Source organism: Myodes glareolus, chromosome 21, assembly GCF_982192425.1.
Source record: "Myodes glareolus chromosome 21, mMyoGla1.1, whole genome shotgun sequence".
NCBI classification, from domain to species: domain Eukaryota; kingdom Metazoa; phylum Chordata; class Mammalia; order Rodentia; family Cricetidae; genus Myodes; species Myodes glareolus.
Window position 1 is genome coordinate 11,144,710 of NC_142046.1, and position 27,390 is coordinate 11,172,099.

Sequence of the window (27,390 nt, forward strand, 5' to 3'; positions counted from 1 at the left end):
CACAAAACAAAAACTCAGTAAATGCAGCTAAAGTGGCACTAATCAAAGCTTTCTCTCTCTCTCTCTCTCTCTCTCTCTCTCTCTCTCTCTCTTTCTCTCTCTCTCTCTCTCTCTCTCTCTCTCTCGTTTGGTTTGGTTTTTCAAGACAGAGTTTCTCTGAACAACAGCCCTGGCTGTCCTGGAACTCACTCTGTAGACCAGGCTGGCCTCGAATTCACAAGAGATCCACTTGCCACTGCCTCCTGAGTGCTGGGATTAAAGGCGTGTGCCCACCATGCCTGGTTTTAATAAAGCTTTCTTTAAATAGGGTTTAAATACTTCTCTCCTAATTGGGCTGCTTTACTGGAACTGTGCTTCTAAACTAAAACAGTATTATGTTAAAATGCTTGTTCTAATGCTATGTATTTAATACAATAAAGGGGAGGGGAAAGAAAGGTTATTATGGTCAAAGTAAGAGAGAAGAGAACAGAAAATGCCCTTGCAAGTTATTGTTTTGATGCTGTGATTAGGACGGGAAGACGAAAGTCAGTGAAAGCACAGCTTTAGGAAAGTGGTTATTAGATTTCCTTCTTCCCACTGTGGAAAGTCCTTCCTGCTGAAGAAGGCAGTGAAATTTTATCACAGCTATTGCTATTCATAAATCTTATATCTATTTTAATTCAATCTGGCCCTAGCCTCAGAGTCGCTGCACCACAATTTGATTACTATAACCATACTTTTTAACTGCTGTCAGGAAAGACAGCGCCTACACAAACATCTGCCGGAACACATGCCTGCACTCTCCAGCAAGAGCCTTAAATCATGCGCTGGTGATGAATCTTTATCTGACACTAATACTTTTTAACTTCATACAGACAATTAAAATGAATTGTAGCTAAATGCACATATAACAAATCAATTTAATCTTTGTTGTATAGTAGCATACTTTGCAAATTCTCTAAACTTACTTTCTTACATCTAGATGTTAGACTTCAACATAACAGAAGGGAGCAAGATGCAAGCAGAACACAGCTCTCAGGTTGGGTCCTTGGAGCTGCAGGCCTCAAAGAGTACTGTTATCTGAAATTTACCAGCACCATTTAAAATTTTCTATATTTATGTGTGGAGAATGCCATTCTTGGCTTCATTACAAGAGTGAATGAAACTGAGCCTCTGCTCTCTAGGAATTATACAACAGAAACTCAGACAACCTATGCCTGCTGTTCACCACTGCTGTCCTCACACCCTAGAATTCTCCAAGTCAATCTCTACTACAGGCTTATCGTGTTACTCTATAGTTTGTTATTCATGGGTCTATTCCTTTCTTATTCTGATGCACTTGAAGTCACAAACCCCTATCAGGGCCCCTGGCGATGAGTATAGTTCTGAAAGTAACTATTTCTAGGCTGGGGATTTCTAGGCTGGGGATGTAGCTCAGTGGTAACACACACAAGACCCTGGATTCCATTCCCAGATTGGAGGGTGGGGTAGGCTCCTTCACTTACTGGCCACATTACTATCAAGTTCAAGTTCCTCCATAGGGTTAGCTATATCTTATTGGCAAAGCTTGTAGGCAATGTTTAAAATGAACCAATGGGGGGGGGGAGGGGAAGGGTGTTTAGTGAGTCACTTGTGGGACTGGACAGGTAGGTGGGCAGAGGCCAAGGGGGATTCTGTTCAGCACACCAGGAAGATCAAAGGAAAGAGACAAGCTGGTGGAACAAACACTGGAGTTTATGTGTGAGCATTCTCCCAAACCAGCCCCAATCTTAATATTCCCTTCTTACCTGTGAGATTCTGAAACTTACAAAGACAATAGCTTAAGTCAACCATACAACTAACAATAACACCTAAACTGGTCTGTCAGATTTCTAGTTCACTGATGAAGAAAAAATTTGCTTTTAAATTTAGAAAAATTTCAAATATAAACTGCTTTTTTTTCCTTCCTAATGATATAGAAAAGCAAAGTATAGCTATGATACTGAACTCAAAAAAAAGGAATTTATTCAGCTCTGCCATGTACTACTGTGGTATCCTCTCTCAGACTATGCCCTCATCTGTAAAACCAGTCAATAAACTATGAACCACAGCACACAGCACATGCCACACACCAGAGTTTCAAGAGTTCAAGATTTCTCATTTACAATCCTCTACATACTACTGTCCATCATAGGGAACTACCGAACCTTACAAACAGGCAGAAACCAAGGCTCACACATAAGAAATGACCCCAGAGAAAAGAATGGCACAGTCACAGCTAACACATCTTTGTTCCTGTTAACAATAGAATTCAACTTTTGTTAACATTAAGAAAACTACCCAGTTGTAGTGGTGCATGCCTCTATTGCCAGCACTCAGGAGGCAAAGACAGGTGAATTTTTGTGAGTTTGAGGCCAGCCTGGTCTACAAAGTAAGTTCTAGGACAGCCAAGGATACACAGAAAAACCTGTCTCAATAAGCCAAACAAAGGTGAAGGGGATGGCAATGTGATTACAGTATAATCTCAAAGTATAAAAGAAGAAAATTACAGAATGAAAATTAATCAGAGTGCAGTAGTGCACGCCTAATTAACACATACTAATGTGTGTGCAGTAGGAAGCTGAGGAAGAAATGTCACTGGAGCCAACAAGTTCAAGCTGGAACACCTGGACAGAAAGAGCGACGAGTGAGTTCTCTGGATTCTGTTCTGGCTGAGAATCTGAAGCTGGCATTAGTATGTTCACATTAGTAAGTTAAGGCCTAGATCTTTGAGGAACAAGAAAATCTACTGCAATTCATGCTGAGCAAGAACTGACATCATCAACTGTCAGCACGTCTACAAGTAAGGGCTCTTTCCCAGGCATTCCCTGGTACCTCATTCCAGCCAGACTTCCTCTACTAACCTGGAAATGAGTTAAGGAGATGGTAGAACAGTAACCTCGTTAGGCCAGAAACATATCCATGCTGAACTTCTTAGTTCACTACCCTTTAAGAATTACTATCAACATATTTTCTTAAGTGATATAGCTCTACCTCCCTACATGCTAACCATCAAGTCTAAGCATTTTTATATATGAGATATAATTTGAATTTGACTACTCCAATTCCATTGTAAATTAAGCCCATTACCTGCGCCCACTCATCTCTCACCATGGTGAAATTTTTCTTGATTGGTCTCTTTATCCTCACAGACCCTGCTCAAGTATATGCTACTGATCAGTGGCAGAACACCTACTTGGCACACGGGCTTTAACAAAACAGCCCCCGCCCCTGCCCCTCACAATCAGCTTACCTCATGGCTCCATCTGAACCTGTTCAAGACTTCTCAGTGCTCCTAGGTTAAAGAGAACAGGTCTCTCAGCCACCCACTGCCTTACTCAGTAGTCTCAACTCATATCTCCTGCTACCTCAACCCTGGAGTTCCAATCTTAAAGCCGTCTTCCTTATATCATCTGTACAAACCTGCCTTTGTCCTTTATTAAGACAATCCTACAGAAATACATCTCCTTGTTGTACTGGTGGCTATAGTATGAGTCAGGTATGATATTCCAATCAGATCGGAAGTCAGGTCTATGTGCTCACCACTATCCAGACTGCTACATACTAGAGCCTCTACACAGACAACGAATAAAAGGCAATAAGGGCATGGGGAAAGTAAACTAAGCATCTCTTAGCACCAGCCATGACCAGGCACTTTGCTAGGCACACACCATCTCCACTGAATCTTACAATACTTTAGTTTATTATTAACTTTCTTTTATGAACACAAGCACAAGCATGGGGGCTCATGCCTATATGCCCAGTACTAGAGAGACTGAGGCAGGAGAATGATCAATTGAAAATATCTCATCAAAAGACGACTACTGAAGCTGATGCCTGTGAAAGTATCATTACAACATTAAGTAGGAAAGGTAGTGAATAACTGACACCTTGTTTTAAGGAATAGACTAACAAATTCTGTCTATAAATAGGAAGGCTGGCAAAATACAATCACAGGAATAAGCCAAGTGAATAGTCACAGCTGTCATGCTGGTGCTTTACTCTTTGTTATTTTTTAAGAGTATGTAAAGCCAGGTGTGATAGCACATCTTTAGTCTCAGCACTCAGAAGACAGAGGCAGGTGGATTTCTGTTCAAGGTCAACCTGGCCTATATAGTCTCAGGACAGCCAGAAAAAGAGACCATGCCTCAAAAAGTAAATAAGTAGGTAGATATGTGACAAATTGATTGACTGATTGATTGATTGATATATAGATAGATGACAGATAGACAGATAGACTGATAGATAGAATGCAGAATAAAGTCAATGAAAGAGCAAGATGCCTCCTAAACAAAACCCCCTATGTCACCCCATATTTGTATCTTACTGAGTGCGTGTTAGAAAAGAACAATAATGCAGCCAACTGCATTCTCAGCTACTCTATTTCTTGGGTGGTGGGAGAGGGAGGTGGGCTTTGGGCAGATAGAGGAAGAAAGACAGAAGGCTCTTAATTAAGGTCACTGTTGAAGAAAAGAACAGCCAACACTAAACACCTAAACAATCATGACTTTAGAACATATTATGAAGCTAAAATAGTTTAATATATTAGAAGGACTCATTCCCATGATAATAGAAAGTTTTCCAAGTTCAGATGAGAAGCACTTTATTCTATGGCAGTTTTTGTTCTTAGCATTTATTTTTATTTGATGTATATGGGTATTTTATATGCATATATAGATGTGCACTCCAGAAACTGGAGATACGGACGGTTGTAAGCTGCCATATGGGTACTAAAAATGGAAACTTGGTCTTCAGGTCCTCTGCAAGAGCAGACAGTGTAGACAGAGACTGCTCTTTTGTTTCCCAACTTCTCAGACTCAAATAATCACACAGAAAACATATTAATTACAACACTGCTTGGCTTATTAGTTCAGGCTTCTTATTAAGTAACTCTTATATCTTATATTAACCCATTTCTATTAATCTGTGTATCGCCACAAGGCTCTGGCTTACCAGGCAGGGTTGTTCCAGCGTGTCTTTCTCCTTCAGCAGCTACATGGCGTCTCTTTGACTCTGCCTACTCTTTCTCTATAACTCTTCCAGCCTGGCTATATTCTGCCCTGCCATAGGCCGAAACAGCTTTATTCGTTATCCAATAAAAGCTACACATATACAGAAGGACATCCCACATCAAGACAGAACTTCCCGGGCTGGAGAGATGGCTCAGAGGTTAAGAGCATTGCCTGCTCTTCCAAAGGTCCTGAGTTCAATTCCCAGCAATCACACAACCATTTGTAATGGGGTCTGGTGCCCTCTTCTGACCTGCAGGCATACACTCAGACAAAATATTGTATACAGAATAAATAAATGAATATATATATATATATATATATATATATATGAGAAGACAGAGCTTCCCACCCCACCCCCTCCACCCCACCCCATCCCAGCCCAGAGACAAGGTTTCTCTATATAAAAGTTCTGGCAGTCCTGGAATTCCTGAGATTTGCCTGCCTCTGCCTCCCGAGAGTTTACTTAAAAGTGTGCACTACCACCACCCAGCACAGCCAGTGCTCTTAATCACTAACCGCTAAGCCATCTGGCTAATCCAGCTGTTTTTTAAATACATGGTTTCAATTCATTGACCTTTTCAAAATGTATAACATTTCTTGTGACATCATTCTTTCCTGTAAAAGTTTCAAGTGACTTTCTTTGAAGAGAGTTATTTAATGCCAATGATTGTAGGAAACATTGGTTCATAATTATCCAGACATCCGACTAGAACAATGCTGAACAAGAGCAGCATGCAAAAATGTATTTAAGGACTATCATCCCAAAATGCTGCTAAAAGCTATTAACCAGTATGTGTTAATTGCCACGGCATTCATATTAATTTTCACTTCAGGCTCGACATTGTGGAATATTTCCCCTGATACATTTTAAACAAAGTTTAATTTAAGGAACTGCTTCTATCAACACTTATGAAAATTAACAGCCAAGCAATTAGCACTCGTGAATTATCCCCTCCCCCACACTCTGCAGTTTCCTGTTCAGTTTCTACTGGAGGAGTGGCTACTTTCTAACAAGTTAACACAATCAAAGTCACAGCTGTTGGTAGGAACCAGACCTCTTTTGCTTTTTAAGCCCTTGTCAAAGCAAACACCCACCTCACATTTGGGGAATAGTATTTAGCTATGTCACACTAGGTAGGATACCTAATGTTTTATTACAACTGCCCAGCAATTGCTAATGCCCAAGTATCTTTCTGATTAATTTTTAGTAGCTATTACCTTCCAAATAAATAAGTAAAAAATATGTAAATAAATAAGTAACTGTGAGGGTGAGTATCCACTGCCCACCTCCTGAGTACTGGGTTAAAAGGGTGTGCCACGACACATCTCTAAACATGAAGTTGGAGCTTGGGATTCAGCCCAGTGGTCGACCATTTGCTTAGCATGCATGAGTAAGAGACCCTGGCCTGGGCCAATCTCAAACACCGTGGTGGGGCATGACACAGCATCTCCAAGGAACTTAATCCAGTGCCTGCCTTCAGCCCAGAGCCCACCCTCATCATCATTAAGCATCTGGAAGCACAGTCCACTTCTCCACAGAGTAAAATCAGAACTGGAGTAGAAAGTTTCTGATCTCAGCCTACACCAGAGGTTGCATTTTATAAAAAAGCTTTCTCAGGGTTGCTTCTAGCAGTGGCTATAGCTTAGTGGAGAATGCCTGTCTGGTAGACAGGAGGCCCAGAGTCCACACTCAAGAGGTTCCTCTCCTTTCACCCCCACATGCCCACCAACAAACAAAAAAGACTTCATGCAGATGCTGAGCTGGATTGGACCTCTTCAGACAAACATTACCTACAGTTCCTCGCAGTCTACCCTGAACTTCCCTCAAATGCTCAGGATTCAAACCAAGTCAGACAGCATCATCTATTTCCCAAAGAAATAATATAAACAGTATAAGCCTAACATGTCCCTCCCTCCAAATTAACAAAAAAAAAATCCTAACCAAGTACAAATCTCCCAATTCTATGCTCTAAAAATATATTAACTCCCAAAATATTTTTTAATAAATTATTAGCCAACTATAGGAACCAAAAATAATTTTAAAATACTTTAATTTAGGAAAAATTCAAAGAGATACTCACCCTTAGGCTCACTAAAACCAATGACACAAGTCTGCAAAACTGTTAAAGACACTAGCCATGCCTGCATAACTACCATGAGACTGTTGTTCCATACCCAAAACAAATCCTTTCTTCCAAGCCAACAGTAACATCTTAAAGAGGACTGCACAGTCACTAGTCTCTTGAGGAAATACATAATTAAGTAGGTTTTTAGCATATTTAATTAGACCCCAAACTCTTCCTGTCCCCTTCTCTCCCCAATTATGTACCATTTGCCCAAGAGACCTAAGCAACTCAGTTAATTATGTAAATAAGGCAAGCACTACTCCCAAGGAGAGCATCCATGAATATTTGTAAAAAGAAAAAAAAACACCGAATAGGTTTTAGTGGTCTTAAAAATTCTTTGCAGATATATACATACATGTATATGTGTGTGTGTGTGTATAGGTATATTACATATAGTATTTAAATACATGGAAAACCCTTATATTTGAGGCAAAAACATGTAGTCCCAATAACAAGATGACAAATCATTAAGACAGACTATTCATTTCATTTCTTAAATATGAGCTGAATAAAAGTAAAATAATTTTAAGTTACAACAGTAACAAAAATTTAGTACTGAATGTCAAATGATTTACAGAAAGAATCAATCTGGAAATGATTAAAGTCGACTGGCAGAGAAAGGCTTTATTATCTGGGGGTTGACACAATCTCAACTCTGGAGGCAGCCATGGCACTGTTAGCATTACTACAATCCCATTATTATGCAATCACAAAATGCTAATTTGATCATTTTGAGGTGTTATTTGAATAGTCATTTTAATTTCTAAGTTACAAAAAGGCTTGACTCAAGTATAATTCTCTATTAATCACTGAGATGCCATTGACGATCATATTGATGCCTTTCACAAAGATAAAGACTGATTTAATATGTACGGTACAGTATCTTTCAAATATTAGCCACTTTCATTTTGTATCTGCCAAATGCATCATTTTTAAATAATAGATGAAAGCAAGGGTTTAATTGTATTTTAGCATTGTAATATATGGGGTAATAATAAAATAGCAGGCATTGTAAGATAGACTTATTGATGTATAAATCCTTCTTAATCAATGCTTACTCTCTACAGATTACCAAAAGGTTCACGAAGATAAAGCATAGGGAAACTTAAATGTAAACACACATTTAACAAAAAATGCTGGTATGACTAAGGAAATGGCTTTTTTTAAATTGTTTTTATTAATTGTCTTCCCAAGCTTCAGAAGTTAGCTACATTTACCACACAATGTTCACAACTCTCAGACAAATCCAAACCCAAACTAATGGTAAAAGGGAAATTCTAGCAAGAATTGTTTTTTACAGTCTGAGCTGTTTGTTGGCATGGAATCACATATTAATTATTTTATCAACTTCATCATTCAACAATGAGACTATACCAGCTACAAAGGCAAGTAACTTTCAGCCATGTCCCAGCTGAGGCTAGCTTCTCACACACCTAAATGAATCCTCTGCAGTGCAGCTGGAGACAGTCCAGGTTCCTGGGGAGCCCACCTTCTTTTCCTTACTTTCCACAGCACGGCATAGCTTGGGCTGACTAAAGACAAGTTCAGAACAATGCAACCTGGAAGTGACTGACAATGCTCTGGGAGTTTTCTGGAGGAGCTCTTGAGTATCTGAGGGCCAGTATGTTACTAATGTGTTTTGTTTCTGGTTCCTGTCCACCCTCACTGATATCAGTAGCCTTACTGCTAATGAGTACTTGCTGACTTCCACCTATGGAATCCAGAAGAGTCTGAGATAAGATGTTTCCAGAAAGTTCTCTTTGCTCAACGATAACTGACAAAACTAGCGTGTGAGGAGAAAAATGCAAACATGTGCAAAGCACTGCCACTTATTAATTGCAACAGTGTTGAAATAAGATAAATTGCATATGACCCCTCGAGGCAGCAAACATCACTCAGCACCCCCACACGACTGCCAGGCAGCGAACACAGTGGTAATAAATTAAAAAAATAAACTGTCTCCTAAAAAGGGCCCTGCTCAGCTCAGAACTGAGGCTCATAAGAGTACCGGGCTCCTCCTGAAAGAGTGGCCATTTTTCTAGAAGGAAAATAAACATACTTTAATTTTATAAAAGGAAACTGTTACTACAAATGGGAAAAATAAAAGTCACCCACCCTGGCAGCATCCAACAAAACCCCCAACAGTGAAAGACCAAAATACAATGGCCTGGAATTCTGAAGGGAGACCTCACAATTTCTATAGTTGTAGACAGCAGACAGAACAATGCAAACCACTTCCCAGAGCCACTTCTAAGTCTTTCCCAACACAACTGCTTCATCAGTCCACCCAGCCCAAACTCTCACATACAAGGTGATGAAACAGGTAAATAAATAGGTACACACAGACCTCCCTTTGCTTCTACCCACATATATGCATCATAGATTATATACATTAGAAAGAAAGAGAGACGTATTTTTTATTGGGTTTGAGAGACAAGTTCTTGCTATGTAGCATAGGATGGCTTCAAACTCACCACCCTTTGCTCTGGCACACTAAGTGTTAGGGCTGCAGGTCTGTACCACCACACTCAGCTTAATATATATAATTATATGTGTGCAAAAATATGTTATCTAGGAGAATTGAAGCAGTCCTAGACTGTGAGTACAGAGAAGAAAAGAATGAGAGGGCGCTCAAGACTTTTGTGTTAGCTCTCCTAAATATTACTATGGAAACAATGGGCCCACGTTCTTACCTTTTATATCTAAGGTCTTAGGAAATGTGGTGTTCTACAATACTGAGGCACTTTTAAAACCTAAATCTAATAATAAATGATTATCATGATGATACCAACAACAAGTCCCTCTGTCTCAGTAAAAGAGACACAGTCTCTTTAAACTTACCTTGCCATCAAACTTGGAATACTCATTAAAGGGGTTATTCAGCTGCAGAGGACACTGCTCCAGGCGTACAGACAATATGGACTGCTTGCCCGAACTTGAAGGCTTCTCTTTGAGGGATTTTTTTTCAAACAGTGACTTTAACTCCTGGGCTGAGAAAGAAAAGGAAAAAAAAACATCTCTGTCACTATGTACAGAAGACAATTTGTCCACTTTTCCTAAAGTCTTCCTCTGGATCCTAAAGACTGCATGTGGAGGAAGATGCTGGGGCTGATGTACACAGAACTCCCACACACAATTGAGGGTTTGTGCATAGCAAGAGAAGAGTGCATATAGAGACGCACAGGTCTGGACGGTCAAAGGGAAGAGTCACTGCCGCAGAACAGCCATCCTAAGGAGAGTATTCACAGCTGGGTACCCAGGATTCAGCAGCAGCCACCGCTATATGATACCAGACACTGAATTCCACCTCTTTGGGTGTGTCAACCTGTAAAACCTCAGGAGCTCTCTCGGGCCCTACTACTAACTTACAGATTGTTAAAGGCAAGGTCCTTTCCCACTTTCCAATGGCACCCAGCATAAAATCTTGAGAAAAACAGAGATAAGGAAAAAGAGAAACAAAGAATTAGCATTTGTTGTGCATGCCAACACAGTTTATCAAATCTTTGTTACAAGCCTGTGCAGAGGGTGGTAGTACTACCAATTCAGTCAACACGAAAACTAGCTTGGAATATTTTGGTTAGGCCTAACTCAAGCAACCAGGTAAACCCCAGGACTGGGATCGACACTAATGCAGACACAAAGAACACATCACATACTCAATAAAATTTGCTGCATAAATTAGTGAATAATGATTGAAGTGATTAAAAATAAATAATATCAAATCAGAACCTTCAGTTCTTATTTATCACTGAATCAAGACAGTTCCACATCTTCAAAAAGATCATTTAGATCTCTAAATTCACCTGAACATCCAACAAAGTGTAAGTAGATTGCAAGTACATGGGAGCCATCATATGTTGTGGGATATTTGTACACTGTGGGAAGCAGTATTGCTGTGATTGATGTAATAAAAAGCTAAATAGACAACAGCTAGGCAGGAGGTATAAGCGGGATTTTTGGGGAAAGACGGGAAAAGGGAGAGGAATCTAGGAGGGTGGGGTCATCAGCCAGACACAGAAGAAACAGGAGGTGCAAGATGAAAGAGGTAACTCCATGCCACAGAATGTAGATTAATATAAACGGGTCAATTTAAGTTATAAGAGCTAGTTGGGAATAAGTCTAAGCTAAAGGCCAAACTTCCATAATTAATAAGAAGTCTGTGCTATTTGTGAGCTGGTGGCCAAAAGAAAAATCTGCCTACATTTGATATCCAACTTGAGGCATATAAATCCACATAGGGACTGAGAAAGCTGAAAAAGAGAAAAGTTCCGCATAGGCTAGGTGCTTGCAGCATAGACAGGCCCGGCTCTTTTGAGAGCCCCTGCAACCGAACACTTGAACGAGGTTTATGAGTAGGGGGCAGAGCACTACTCCATGGCGAGAGATTAGGTAGAACTGCCTACCATAGCATGAACCCAGAAATTTCCCAGAGCTGGGCAGATAGACTGGCTCCAGGCCGTGCCTACAGGCATGAGTCTCCACTCTCACCAATAAGAAGGAGGTGGAATCAGTTGCCAGGCCATCTGCTAAACAGAGTCACATAGGTAGAGGGCCTAGTTACCATTTAGCTGTTGTGGAATATTCCTTTACACTGTATGAAGATGTGCCACTATGACTGGTTTAATAAAGAGTTGAAGGGCCAATAGTTAGGCAGGACTATATAGGAGGTTAGGCAGTATTGGGACAGAGCAATCTCGAGGAAGAAGAAACGTGGAGTCATCAGTCAGGTGCAGAGAAAGTAGGATATGCAGGAGGAGAGGTAAAAGCCACAAGTACATGACAGTGTGTAGATTAAAAAAATGGGTTAATTTAAGTTATAACAGCTAGTTAGAAACAAACCTAAGCTAAGGTCGAGCATTCATAATTAAAAGTTAATCTCTGTGTAATGATCTGAAGGCTGGTTGGTGGTCCAAAAAAGTCTGCTAGACTTAGCTGTTTAAGATTTGGCTCAAGTAGTCAGAGAACACTGAAAACATGCAGAAAGTAGGGTCCTGATGGAGAAAATCTCTGAAGAGATATAGTATGATTAAAAATGTCCTTAGATGCTGAAGAAAGAAAAGGTTTATAGAGAGTCATAGAAAAATAAGGTTTAAAAATAATAAAGTCTTTAAAGAGAAAGTAAAGCAATATAAAAGGAAAAAGCCACATAAAGATGGGAAATACACAGGGTGTCTGGATTCTTGCTGACTTTGAATTTCTTAAATGCTAATGACCAAAAAAGAACAGCTGCTGAGAGATACTGGATTATGGAAACTGCTACATTAAACCAACCTATATATTTTAAGAATATCTTCACTTAAGAATGGAAGTCAAAAAATACTTTGCATTGGAGGAAAGGTTATGCCTTTGTTTACACAGAAACAAAAGTTATGGTTTTCTTCAAAATTAGTGAAGATCAAATTTGATTGGAGGAGACCTCCTGAAAAATCTTGACTACAGACATGAAAAAGAAACCAAGAAAGACTACAGGACAGGTGACATACATGCTGATCCCTATACTATGGGAACAGCTCTGAGAACAGATGAAACATGATAAATATTGTTGGCCACAGAGTCCTCATGACTTATTATTACATGACATTCTTTCATCTTTGGCAGACTTGTACACATTACATATTCCATAATTCTGTTAGTATGTGTATCCTTTAAAAATTTATGAGTTTTCAGAAAAGAAAAGGACTAGATATCAATCAAGACAAATAGTCCCTGTGATCCAGCTTCTCAAAATGCTTCTGTTGCAGTGTCCTCAAAATTATATATCCAGAACAACTTCAAAGCTAATAGCTGAGATAGCCAGCCTCAGACTATCCAGCTAAAACTTCAGATAAGCCTTGCACTTTCCCATCACATTGAGACTGGGCAATAAATAACTCTCCCAGGACTTGACCATTATCTCAATCTTCCCAGGGTCCTCTAAAGATGCCATTGACCCCAGATAACAGGAAGTAGTCTACAGAACATGATGTCCACATTCCCAAGAGATAGGGTGGGAGGTTTTTGGTCATTCAGTGTGTTCTGGATGTTTGTCATCATTTAGAGGGGTTGGTTACAAGCTGTTACCGGTAATGATCAGGAAAAACCTGAAAATTAAATTCAGGAATCTCTTTCTAAAGGGAAAAAGTGGGGATATAGAATGATGGAATAAAAGGGTAGATTGTGAGTATACTTTTGAATAACCACTAGTCTCAAATATTTTACACTGGTATGGATTTTAGTATACTGATACAAATTTAAGGCTATTTTTGTTATACTGTACATATGTTTCTACTCTTGTTTAAGGTATTGTGCCTATGCTGCTCATTTAAAACTGTGACATAAAAAGTTCTAGTCCTTAAAAGTTACTATTATAAACCTCTTAGGATAATTAAGAACTGTAGGTTAATAGTTAACTATAACAATCAAACTTGTAGTCATGTTAGGTATGTTTTCAAGGTCATACAGAAACATATTTTAGATAGACAGATGATCTTCAAACACTTCATAGACCTACAGAATATGGCATTTAAAGCATCTTAATAACATAGCTTTTCATGACAGTGAGACATGTCTGCTCCTGGTAGTACCAATTTACTTCAAAAAAGGACGATGGGCATCAAAGAACCTCCATATGAAGTTTGCTTTTACTATGGCAAAGTAAGTCACTGAGCAAGAAACAGACCTTGCCTCAGCTGAACTGCTGACAATATGCTGTCCAAACTGGACAAACAGGACACAAAAGGAAACAACCACCTACTTTTGTCAAGACAAGGTAGAACAGTCAAAATATATGCATCACTGAAAAGTCTGTCAGATACTCTAGGCCTTTGAACCAAAGATGGATGTCCCAGTGTTACAAAGGAAACTTGGGTAACTGTCAGCCAGACGTCTGTCATTTCTATAGTTTTAGAGGTTGTTTGCTCCACACTTTGTGTTTACTCAGATAATATTATATCTATATCGGGTCTCTAATGGAGTTGAAGAAGAGATAGTTATTGTTATATTTTTCTTTGTTACCAAATTCAGAAAAGAAACTTACATAAAAGATGTAGTTTTTAAGGTTGAGAAACACAAAAGTTTAAGTTATTTATCTAAGAAGATATTTTAAGGTCTAAAAAGATACTTTTAGGATGGTAATAGAAGTTATGATAGAAAGTGGTTTAGGTATAAAACTTTGGACTGACTACAATAGGACAGATAATACAGTACTTTTTATGAATTTGCCAAATACAGATGGACTAAACAATGTGAATGTGATTTCTACCTGATAATTATTCTTATTACCATATTATAGAGAAAATCTTTCCTTTGTATTTAGACAAAAAAAGGGGGGGAAATGTTGTGAGATATCTGTACACTGTGAAAATGTGTTGCTGTGACTTGTGTAATAAAAAGCTGAATGGGCACTAGCTAAGCAGGAAGTACAAACAGGATTTCTGGGGAGAGAAGGAAGGGGAGGATGAATCTAGGAGGGCAGAGTCGCCAAACAGACAGATATAGGAAACAGGATGTGTAAGACAAAAGAGAGGCAATACCACGTGACAGACTGTAGATTAATATAAAGAGATTAATGTAATTTATAAGAGCTAGTTGGGAACAAAGCTAACCTAAACGCCAAGGTTTCATAACTAATAAGAAGTCTCTATGTCACTGTTTGTGAGCTAGCAGTCAAAGAAAAATCTGCCCACAATTCTACTTTTCATTTCATGAACATTAGACACTGTCCACACTCAAATCTTTACATAAGTCAATCTCAGATTTTTAAATCTGCAATCAACAGGTTCAACCCATTCAACTTTTCAACAATGTCATATTAAATCAAGAGAAAACAGAACCCTCCAATGGTCACTTTACAACTTTTTAAAACTACATCAGTTTATCAACAGGCTGGCGAAGAAAATTCATCAAATGAATCTCTACAGAGATAGTGCATGAGTCTGATGGCAAAGTGCCCACTGCACAGGGACAGGTTCCAAAGCCCCAGAGAGTACCATCCCTGCAAATATACTCATACTACTACTTCCAGTCAAAGATGGGCTACATGTATGGCACTATTTCCATAAAACTGCATGAGCTAGTGGCATCTTAATCATCCTAGTTTGTGCCAGACTTCCTATGATTATACTCTCACCAACAAAACTGCCAGCCATAATTCTGTGAATGTATCTCAAATGGCTAAGTGTGCATGGCTATACTGTTTTTCCTATGCACAGAAACTGATGATTAACTTATAAAGCAGTAACAGTACAAAATTATTAATAATTTTTTAAAATTATAATAACATCCTGTAATAGATTATTTAAATTGACAAATCGTTTACTTCTAAGTCTTCCAACATAAAATTGTCAGGCCTAAGGTTGATTATAGGTAACTAAAACCATGGAAAGCAAAACTGGGCTTGGGAGTCAGGGTTAGAAGATCAAACTCTAACCACATGACGCCTCAACCTGGATTCTGGGCGTATAAACATACTTAACCTACCTGTGGTGATCTAAATGAGAATGGTCCCCTTAAGCTCCTATGTTTGAATGCTTAGTCCCCAGTTAGTGGAACTGTTTCAAAAGGATTAGGGAGTGTGGTCTTGTGGAAGGGTGTGTGTCACTGGGGGTAGGCTCTGAGGTTTCAAAAGCCCACACCATTCCCAGTGTCTGTTGGTCTGTGCAACCATCCCTCCTCCCTCCCTGTCTTCCCCATTTCCCACCACTGCCTGCTGCCTGATTCAGCACATGAAACCCTCAGCTACTTCTCCAGCACCATGCATATCTGTTTCCTGCCACAACGATCATGGACTAACTCTTTGAAACTATAAGAAAGTCCCACATAAATACTTTCTTGTATAAGAATGCCTTGGTCAAGGTGTGTCTTCAAAGTAACAGAACAGTGATTAAGCCTATCAATACACATCTGAAGAACTTACATTACAAGAGTAACTTATTGAACGTGTTTCCAATAGAGTTATGTGTGAGGTGACGATGTACTAGCTCCTTCCGTTCCAACTAATTTTCACCGTAATCTGACAATGCCTCCTTTCTAGCTCTCTGTGCCATGGGGAAAGGGAAACAAGCTCTCACCTGCACATCTTCCTGTCTTTGTTCCTTGAACCCACGGAAGAACCTCTCTCTCGGTCTGGTTCCTCCCTTGTACACAAAACTCATGCCCCTTTCGCCACTCCTCAATGTTTCCTTCATTCTTCCTTTCACTTTCAGTTAGTCCTGGCATTATACGCGATACTGCTCATTAAACAAAGAAAACCCAAGCCCGTCTTCCTAGTTACTGGTCCATTTCTCTGCTCCTGAAATTTCCCTATATCATCTTGCTGTGCCATCTTTCTCATCACTCAAACACACCCAATCAAACAAACAAAAAACCATAACAAAGAAACACCTTTCTCATGACTCTAATTCAATTTTAATCATTCCTCAGACCTTCTGCAGCCTTTGAAATAATTGCACTTCCTCACTTTTAAATACTGTTCTCACTGGTTTTCTAGGATTCCACCTGATCTGGCTTTTAGTCTCTCACAGGCCACCACTCCTCAACCACCTGTGGAGTCCCCCTCAGCTTCCTTGGTCACTGAAATTCTCCGAGCTTGGTCCTGCCCTCTTTCTCCACCTACATGTGCATCCTGAGCCGCCTTCTACCAGAGGTGAAACTAAACTGGGGCAATACAAGGCAGGAAAAATAGTTGCCTCCGAGGAACATAAGGACTAGACAGGGGAACTCTGAGGAGCAACAGAACCCCTCACATGTGCTTGGGGTGTTAATCTCAAGTCTATGCATTTGTTAAGAGTCATCAAACTGTATACTCAATACCTGTAAACTACTATATATAAAATGTGCCTTAGAAGAAAAGAGCAAATAGGGCAGGTGGACAAGATAATGCAAAGGCACTTGCCACATAAGCCTGAGGACCTGAGTTACATCCCCAGAACCTATATAGAGGTGGAACAAAAGAACTGAATGCGTAAAATTTTCCTCTGATCTCCACATGATACACATGTGCATGCATGTACACACACACATAATAGATAAAGACTTAAATAAATATCCAATATATATGTTGGTGAGTCCTAAATAATTATTTCTGGTCCTAATATTACAGCCATACACACTAACTTTACATCTAATTTTCCTACTCAATGTCAACCAGGTATTTTTATTTTACACAACCATAACCACGTTCTCAAGCCTTTCCCAAGTTGATCTATCTCCACCCTTCCCCTTCTAGGTGGCAACTCAATCCCATGATGCCCCAAGCTTGGAAGCTGTTCTGACTCTTCTGCCTCACATCCTGTGTTCCACCCATCAACAGATCATACAAAAAAATTCCTTATACTGTTTCTATAGCTACCAAATCAAAAGTGTCATCTCTAAAATCAAAAGAAAGGAGGAATGAAAGAGTCTATATGCAATGATGAGTTGGTGGTTTAATTTTAAAGAAAGAAATTACTATGATTTTACCCCATGATAATCTGGCTGTACATTTCATAACAGAATATTTTGTCCAACAGACAAAAACCAAAGAAGGCTTTAAAGTCTTCTCAGAAATCATACTGTTGGTAGGAATGCTGGCATTTCTATCCAAGGCCAAGGCTTTTAGAATAAACAGAAAAGACACGTGAGCATAAAATGAAAACAGCAAATATCTAGCCAGGCAAAGGAACACATGTCAGTAGTGGGAGGAGGGTGCATCTGAGGCCAACCTGGGCTGTAAGCAAGACAGTGAGATCTTGTAAAAAAGAAAGAAACAAACAAACAAAAACCTCACATTTCAATTACAGCACTAATCTGTGCTTACCTTAACAAAACTACAAGGAAAACCCTAACCCAGTAAACCACACCAGCACTCAGTCTGTGGCTGAGTACTCTTGCCACTAAAAAGAACCAAGATGCCTTGAAGAAACTTCTGATGCTAGATTGGGGAAAAAATGAGAACTAAGAAGAATAATAGTATTTGTCACAAAAGAAAAAAATCATAGCTATTATGAAGGAATTCATTACAAAGACTAGCATGTACTACATAGCAAGACCCCATCTCAAAACAAAACAAGCACAAGTTAATAATGACACAAAAGAAAAGAAAAAAAACTTCATTGGCCACCTAAATAGAACCCTAGGAAAAACACTCATAATGCTGAAATCTGTTAATAAAAAAAAAAAAACATGTAACCCACCCTGTCTTTGTTGTAGAAATGTATCTAAAGATAATCAAATACATTATATAAAATTCTTCATATATAAAAACTAGTTAATTGATCTAAAATGGTGAATAAAATCAGAACACACTATTTACAATCTGTGAATCAACAGTCACTCCAACCATCTGTTAGAAGACGTTGAGAGCAACTTAATGATGGATGGGCAAACACCTGACTCCATCACGACTCTTAAAATCACAAAAAACCACCAGGCAATTTCCTGATATAATGTAATATGATGCTATAATAGAGTTTATAGAAAACAGCCAGAGACACTTATTGTTGCCTGTTTTGTTTTTAATAATTTATTTTTTGTATTTTATTTACATTGGCATTTTGCCTGCATGTATGTCTGTGTGAGGATGTTGGATCCCCTGAAATAGGAGTTATAAACAGTTGTGAGCTGCCATGTGGGTGCTGGGAATTGAACCCGGGTTATCTGGAAGAACAGTAAGTGCTCTTACCCACTGAGCCGTCTCCGTTTGTTTGTTTGTTTGTTTGTTTGTTTTATTTTGAGACACAATTTTTCTGTGTAGCTCTTGCTGTACTGGAACTTGCTCTGCAGAACAGGCTAGCTTCAAACTCACAGAGATTCACCTGCCTCTGCCTCTAGAGTGTTGGGATTAAAGGCATGAACTATCATTAAGACAACTGGAATACAATTATTCAACAAATAAACTACCAGAAAAAATTAAAGAGAGCCTATACATTAAATAGAAAGTGAGGCATTTTAACTGGAAGTAGAATGTGAAGGTTAGCTAGACAGTTCAGTGGGCAAAAGTGCTTAACAAGCTATGTTCAACCTCTGGAACCCAAACTCACATAAAGGTGGAAGGAAAGAATCAAATCCATAAAGTTGTGCTGTGACCTCCACATACATACATACATACATACATACACATACACACACACACACACACACACACATGCACACATGCACGCATGTATAAAAACAATAAATAAAATGTGAATAAAAGTAACATGAACCTCAGATCCAAATCTAAAGAAAATAAAATCAAAAAATTTGAGGTAATCAGAGCATCATGACAACAAATTATATATGACATTAAATAAAGTTTATATACAACATGTATGATAAAGAAAATTAATAATTTCTCCAGTTATTAATTATATTTTTAAAAGCAAGTTCTTTATAAAAAAATTAAAAAGCTCTAATTTAAAATATTTATAAACAACTATAAATAAAAAAGCTAAGAGGAATTCACTATTTACAATGGAAATAAAAACATCTGGAAATAACCTCAATACTCTTACAGATATAACAAAATAATACACTTATGAACTATTTGTGCACACAAATGACCCTGTGATTATTTAAATATTAAATGTGATATTAAAATACATATACCCATGTCATAAATGAAATTTACAATAAAAACATGAAAATCTAAACAATGGTTCCCCCCTACACTGTGTGTAAGATTGGTAGTTTATAATTTTTCAGATTTCTTATCTGACCTTGACCCAAATGGTCTTTTTGTTTGTTTCTTTTCTAGTCAGGTCTCACTGAAGTCCCCCCCCCTCCCCACTGTCCTGAAACTCACTAGGTAGGCCAGGCTGTCCTTGAACTGACAGAGCTCCACCTACTTCTACTACTCTCAAGTGCTGGGATTAAAGGTGTGCACCACCACTGCCTGGCTGAGGGTCTTATTCTAAGCATTCCCTTATAACATGTCATATGGGTTTAAGTCACAAAGTCTATCTAAGAGACCTTTAATTCCTCTATGAAAAGGCCACACTGGAGCCTGCCAGATGGCTCAGTGGTAAGGCTGACTGACTGTTGACCTGAGTTTTATCCTACATGGTAGAGAAAAACAACTACAAATTGTTCTCTGTTCATATAAACACCTTAGCACATGTACACACAAACAGACACACAGATAAACATAGGGACACATGGGGAGGGGATGGGAAGAGAAAAGAAGAAGGAGGGGAAAGGAGTCAGGGAAGAAAATGCAGCAGTGACTGGACTCCATGAGTCAGTGGGAAGAAGAACATGCCAGAGAGCTCATGAGAGTCACGTTGGTTCTTCTACTGAGGAACATAAAAGGACAGATGAAAGAGTCTGACAAAATATAAGTAGCAGATAAAGAATAAATAAATGGCACTGACCCCAAATTCCTAAGGATGATCAAAAGGCTTTAAATATAACATTTGTTCCCAGGAGAGAGCATGAGTTTGAAAGATGTGTGAAAACAAAGGACTAGGGGCTGGAGAAATAGCTCAGTTAAGAGCACATGATGCTCTTACAGAGGACTTGAGTTTGATTCTCAGCGCACCAGTCAGGCAGCTCACAACTAACTTGAACTCCAGTTCCAGGTGGTTTCAACTCCTTTGGTCCCCTGTGCACAGGTATATGCATACACACAGACATATTTTAAAAAAAAAAAAACAGAGTGCTGTTCAGTTTACCAAGCAGATGCTCAGTGAACTCCTGACTCCACTTTTCTAGAAAGCTTTAAGGATAACAGAGTGCTAAGCTGTGATGACAGAGCCACACCTACAGAAAATTTCAAAGACATTCTTCTCTTCATTGATGCGGCAGGTATACGCTAACTGTTTAGAACAGCATGGAGCAGGGTGAACTGTAGGTAACAACCTGCTCCAGAAATAGTGATCAGAGTCAGTTCCTGAAATGTGTGACAGACAGAAAAGGAGAGGAGGAAATTGTATAAACACACAATGAACAGAGTGATTCCAAATGAAAGCTGGAGGGGCTGTCCACTTCTCCAGCACACTCTGAAATTCTCAACAGAGTTAAAGCTGGTGAGATGAGCTGGAAAACACTCCAGCTGAAAACCGTTCTCCAGTTGGAAATGGACTGCTGCACAGACATCAGAGGCACTCAGTTCATGCTCTTTCTATTTATATGTTTAAGACTTCAAAGTGAAGAAAGCAAATAAAGGGTAGCCCAAGAAACAGAGCTTAAGCCATCCCTTGTCTTCATTAAAAGGTGATTCATAGCAACTGTACTGAGAGACACAGGAATTTCAAAACAAACAAGGTGAAGGATCGAAGTGTTTTTAGGCCGTATTAAATATAATGGAGAGAGCTGTAACAGAGGCAGCCCAGCCAGATCTGTAAAGTATCAAAAGAGAGGCTAGGGATGGGGGGATAGCTCAGCAGATAAAGTGCTTACCAAGCAGACGCAAGGACCAAAGTTTGGATTCCTAGAATCCACATAAAAGCTTCTATTCCCATCATGTCAACACAGCAAGCTCTGGATTCGACAAGAGAACTGCTTCCATATATAAGATGGAGAGCGACTAAGAAAAATACCTAATGTCATTCTATAGTTCATACACACACACACACAAGCCACAGACACAGACACACACACACACACACACACATACACACAGATGCAAACTTCTCACATGAACTTGGCATATATTAAGAAAAGAAAATAAATTAACTGAAAACTGTAAGAAATCAATTAATAAGATATATGAAAAAGAAATGGTAGCCCAGGCTGGCTCTAAACTTGAGATTCTTCTATCTCAGTCTCCTGAGTGCTGGAATGACAGGTGTATCCTGCTGTGCTCAGCATGTCAATGGAATTTCTGGTTCTGCATAGTCATCATTTAGAGGAAGTCACTAAGAAAACCAGATCTAATGAAAGCACTGCACAAGAAGCAGCAAGTATAGTGTGGCTGGTTCGTCAAGGAAGACAAAGCTGGATGTGAGGTGTGGCACGACCATGCTTCTACCTTCTAGCTGTCTGACTTTGGTAAGTTAATCAAGTCTCCATGGCCTGTCTCACCTGTAATCATAAGTAATAACACCTCCACCTTTGCACAGAGTGAAGAATATGAAGTGCCGAGTGCACCCTGTTAGTCACGTAGCAACCTTAGAATTACTGGGCAGCAATGGAGACAATCAACAAAGATTATGAGACATCCATCACCTGCCAAGGAGGTATTGGAAGAACAAAGAGGGATATTTCTTTTAAAGGAAAAAATAAAGAGAACGTCTTAGAAAATGATCTAATCATTATACACTATTCTAAGACTACTTTACTTTCAAGACTGTATGTGTGAGCATGCTCATGCAGAAGCTAGCGATTGTGTCCAGTGTCTTCCTCTACCATTTTTCACCTCATTTTACTAAGAATGGGTCACTTACTAGACCTGGAACTCACTGACTGGCTAGACTAGCTGGGCAGAAGCCCAAGGGATCCTCCTGCTGTTGTGTGCTCAGTATTGGAATTTCAGGTCTGCCATTGCACTTTCCTGACTGAGCCATCTCATCTCCACCGTAACCAAGAGTTTAAAATTTTTTCTTCTTGCTGAAAATGAAGCATTGAAAATAGGTAATATATACATACAGTGTGTGAACACAAAACCTCAACACTAACAATACCAGCAAGAGAATGGATTTTAAGATGAAATAATCAACACATATATGCAAAAAGGTGTTATGAAGCTGGGTGGTAGTGACATAGGTCTTTAATCCCAGCACTCGGAAGGCAGAGGCAGGCAGATCTCTGTGAGTTCGAGGCCAGCCTGGTCTACAGAGCAAGTTCTAGGACAGGCTCTAAAAGCTACAGAGAGACCCTGTCTCAAAAAAAAAAAGTGCTATATAAATGAGGCTGGCAAGACAGCTCAGCTGGTAAAGGTTCTAGCTGCCATGAGGAAGAACCTGTGCTCACTCCCCTAAACCTATACAACAGGAGAAAACTGATTCCTACAAGCTGACTTCTGATTCCACACATGCAGAGTGACATGTGTGCATGAGTGTGCACACACAAACAATAAATAAAAAAAACAAATAAATAAATAGAACTGTACAAATGAACCTATAACTTAAACACTCATTTGAAAAAGTATATACGATTCCTTGGCCCAAAGAAAGTGGTACCAAGTAATGGTTTTAGAAAACACCCTCTAACCGCATTAACCCTGTAAACCAGTGGGAAAGGAGGCCCAAACCAACAGGGCCAATGCACACAAGTGCACTGGGCTCAAGCTCAAACACAAGTGGTATCCACCCAAAGAACTTAGAAGAACAGATTAAAAATAGAAGTCCATATATAACAATATAAACTAAGTATACAAATCCCAAATCATAAATGAAAGTTATTTCCATTTACCTGATTGCTTAGAATTTCTTTCTTTCCACTGAATATTTTTGCATTTGATCTGGTTTTGTCTCTCTTTGCGGAGTCGTTCTAATCTTTGAGCTTGAAAAGAAATATTATAACTATAAGTTTGTCAATGAAAGTTTACTATAAACAAAGACATAATTAACTACCTTTATATGAATAAAGATGTTTTATATTGCATATGGAGGGAGAAAGTCATAAAATTTTAAAGGTGGCACCCCTGAAAAGCAAATACCAACAAAAACATGAAAATATTCTTGATTTATAATTGAAATTAGAGGATATAAAACATTAATAGAGATCATAAAGATAGTATTAACATGGAAGAGAATAATAAAATGTGAAAACTTCTGTGATTAATATGACATTTCATTATATAAATCATTAATAACGGTCTTAAAGGAATTTTAATGCACAAATGAACTGAAGTGAATATTACATTACAGGAATAAAATTACTGTTATGAATTACTCTACCCGTTTCAAAAATTAAAGATAAATGAACTCAGACTAGACTATTAAAGTTTTAAATATAAAATCCTTTATCTAAAAATCATGAAAATTATAAAATGTCAAAGCTATATAAATTAGCATAGCTTTTCTTCAGTGGGCTGAAACAGTTTATAGGTAGTAAAATAAATGATTTGTATCTTTGTCACATTAGTCAAATCGTAAAAAAGAACAATTCTTCTTTAAAAACTTTAAGATGTACTTTAAGGATTAAAAACTAAGTTCCTTGATCACCAATATGGCCTATAGCTTCAATTAAGTGCTAGCACCTCAGAGTTAACTAAAGAAATGTCTGCACAAAGAGTCACCTAAAATCACACGTCTGTTATTATACACTGGCTAATCAACCTTCAGCCTTCAAAAACCAGTGGCCTGCTCCTTCACAGAAAGATGACCGGTATCCATTAGCAACTGCTGCTCTCAGCCATAACTGGGGGAAACAGAACTCAGGTCACTCTCACTGTTTTTTCGTGCTACTCTTCCACATCCTGTTGAGGCACACACACCGGCAATAGGAAAATATCTAAAATAAATTTTGCTTACAAACACTTTCAAGGTGGGAAACCATACATTCCTTCCTTAGCATTATGGGAGAGGAACACTGGAAATAATCTTGCCAGAAATTTAAAAACTATGCAGGCAAAAGCATTCTTTTTTGTTTGTTTTTTCAAGACAGGGTTTCTCTGTGTAGTCCTAGCTGTCCTGGAACTTGCTTTGTAGACCAGGCTGGCCTCAAGCTCAGAGATCCACCAGTCTCTGCCTCCCAAGTGCCAGGATCAAAGGCGTGTGCCACCACTAGCCCTGGCTTGCATAAGGATTCTGACAACATCACTATACCTAACCAAACCCACTGTCATTAGTAACTATGAAGGGTGCAGTCACAGTAACACCACCGTAACACTCTAATTGGGCAGCATCTTCCTGGTAAAATCTACCCAGCCTATCCCAGAAGATACCATGTCATGAACTAGCAAGGATGTTCCAACTAGAGTGGCAATGGCTCTAAATTATTTGCGAACCTTCACTAAGGGTTTTATCAAAACCCTATTTTGATAAAAGTCTCTCTTGATACTGGGAAGTGAGTTATTTTCTTCTTATGGACAAACTATTCTTTCTGATGTCACAGACACTGCATTCTGAACTCAACTTCAATGTTTCTTTCACTGTGAGGTATACTCAGCTCTGCCAGCAGACTCCCAGTTAACATTTTACATCTGGAGCATGAAAATTAACATATTTCATTGTTGTCCATCTCTTGCCACTCTCTTTCCTTGGGATTAACAGGCTACTACTACTACTAATTCTGATTATAGTTCATAATGGTCTAAAAAAGGATCCTTAAAATGCTCTCTCATAAGTATGCATATATGTATATATATATATATATTTAAGCATGTGTTCTTTCTCCCTAACTCCTTTCCCTCCCCCCTCTGTCTATCTCTCTCAATAAAAGCATTGGCACACTGCATTCTCCTGGAAAGATTATAAAAGCACTATCAACTGGACAATGGACAATGATAAACCTCTAAAAGTTAAGAACTAAATATATATGACAAATTTGAGTATTTACAAACCACTGAGACCAAAGGTTTGTAATCAACTTAAGGAAATAAGGGGAAAGTATCAAAATAGGAGCATTTTTGTGCCTCCCTCACTCCATGTACAGATCCTATTAAAACCCACCCTCTTGTCCCACATCCCACTGCTCCTCCAGGAGCTGGGACTTTAGTGGCCTGCATTCCTGGGCTAGCCTGCTCTGGTATTGATTTTGGTGCCTGTACTTCTAGGCTATCCTGCTCCCACATTAAGAGATCTTTGTCACCCTAGAATCTCCCTCAAGGACATTTACTTGAGACTGGGTGGCTCTAAGGTCTCAAAACAGGGCCACTTCCTTTTCTAAAGGCAACTTCCACCTACATAAGGCTCTCCTATCTACTTCCTCCTAACAGCTCAACACCAAAGTCTTCTACTCACACAGAGATGCTCAGCCACTCTCTCACTAGGCACAAACTCCCTAATGGACCTGTTCCAACCCTGTCCATTATCTCTCGGCTGACTACTGATCTGAAGCTAAGAAGACAACTAAAGACCGTTTACCTGTGTTTGAGCGTCTTCTAATACCAAAGTCCCAGCTTGAGGTAATATCGACAGACTGGGCGTACACGTAGCCCTGAGTTTCACCACTGCTTCCCTGAACTTCTGACCCACTGTCTCCAGGCACTGAAGGAGGATGAGTCTTCTCTAGGTCAACATCATGATCAATGAGAACCATCTCACACATTCCCGTGTCATCACTGGTCACATGTGACTGTCGAATATGAGCTAAAATGATAGTTGGATTGTCCAAGAAGGCCATCCTTTCTGTGGGCCAGTTTCTTTAAAAGGCTATTTTCTCCTCTTCATACTGTTTCACGGACTCACCTACCTAGAAACATGATGCACACAGCAATATTTAAGAAACAGGCAAAAAATGGCTGAATCATTTTTCAAACAAACTCAATATGATAAAAGTTCACCTTGAAATCCAACATTATCCCTGTACCCAGAAGCTTAAATGGATAAAAGCTAAGCTGAAAGGAGATTCTTATATGCACCAGGGCCTATGGCTCTCTTGCAAGCAAATCATAGCAACACTTAGTGAGGCTACTCAAGGCAAGGAAGCATGCTAGAATGTTCGTTTTCCCTCCCACTTCCTCTACTTCATGCACCTGCTTATGATGCTGTGAGGTCAAGGGTAAGGAACAAGGTGTTGTCAGGTGATAGATATGCTACAGTACTCACCTGTACTTAGCAGTTCACAGTCTCATGGCTGTAAATTTAAAGGGACAAGAAGTTTTTTTGAGCTAACAGGAATTTTACAAAAGTTTATCGCCAAAGTAATTTTGTTCAATAAACATTTTTTTCTTTTAAGATAATACTGTGCTTTTCAAATAAAATGTATTAATCAAAATTGCCTTGTCACAAGATTAATTTCTTATTTTAGAAACCTAATTATAAGAACTGCTTCCTTGATCCTGTTAAAGCTATATGTAATAATGTTTATCCTATGAACTAGACAGAACTTTCTCAGTGGGCTAGAAATATTCAGCACAGAATAATACATACTGTGGCTAGGAAACAGACCCTAGAGACCAAACTAGTTTTTGTTGTTGTTATTTTGTTTTGCAAGATAGGGTTTTTCTGTGTAGCTGTCTTGGAACTTTGAAATATGTTTGCCTCTGCCTCCCAAATACTGGGATTAAAGGTGTGTGCCACCACCGCTCAACAAGACAAAACTAGTTTTAAATCCCTAGAATCCACATAAAAAGATGGGTGTGAGGGGTTGGAGAGACGGCTCAGAAATTAAGAGCACTGGTTGCTTTTTCAGAGGACCTAGGTTTGATTCCCAGCACCCACATGTTGGTTTACAAGCATCTATAACTACAATGCAAGGGAATCTGACATTCT

The 27,390-nt window shown here is 39.0% G+C and overlaps 1 protein-coding gene across 8 annotated transcripts in view; it reads right to left on the reverse strand.

The window, feature by feature from the left end:
- Window positions 1-27,390, reverse strand: part of Mapkap1 (MAPK associated protein 1) — a 212,026-nt gene that overhangs the window by 159,827 nt on the left and 24,809 nt on the right. For 4 of the 8 annotated variants that reach the window (XM_087899704.1, XM_087899703.1, XM_087899702.1 and 1 more), the window contains exons 2-4: window positions 26,041-26,368; window positions 23,423-23,512; window positions 9,977-10,125 (exon numbers count right to left, since the gene is read on the reverse strand). In XM_087899704.1, coding sequence (XP_087755830.1) covers window positions 9,977-10,125; window positions 23,423-23,512; window positions 26,041-26,299 — 498 coding nt within the window. In that variant the 5' untranslated portion in view covers window positions 26,300-26,368. Of the gene's footprint in view, window positions 1-9,976; window positions 10,126-16,182; window positions 16,201-23,422; window positions 23,513-26,040; window positions 26,369-26,724; window positions 26,753-27,390 lie in introns of those variants that run through there. The other 4 variants (XM_087899701.1, XM_087899707.1, XM_087899706.1 and 1 more) reach the window with 4 other exon arrangements.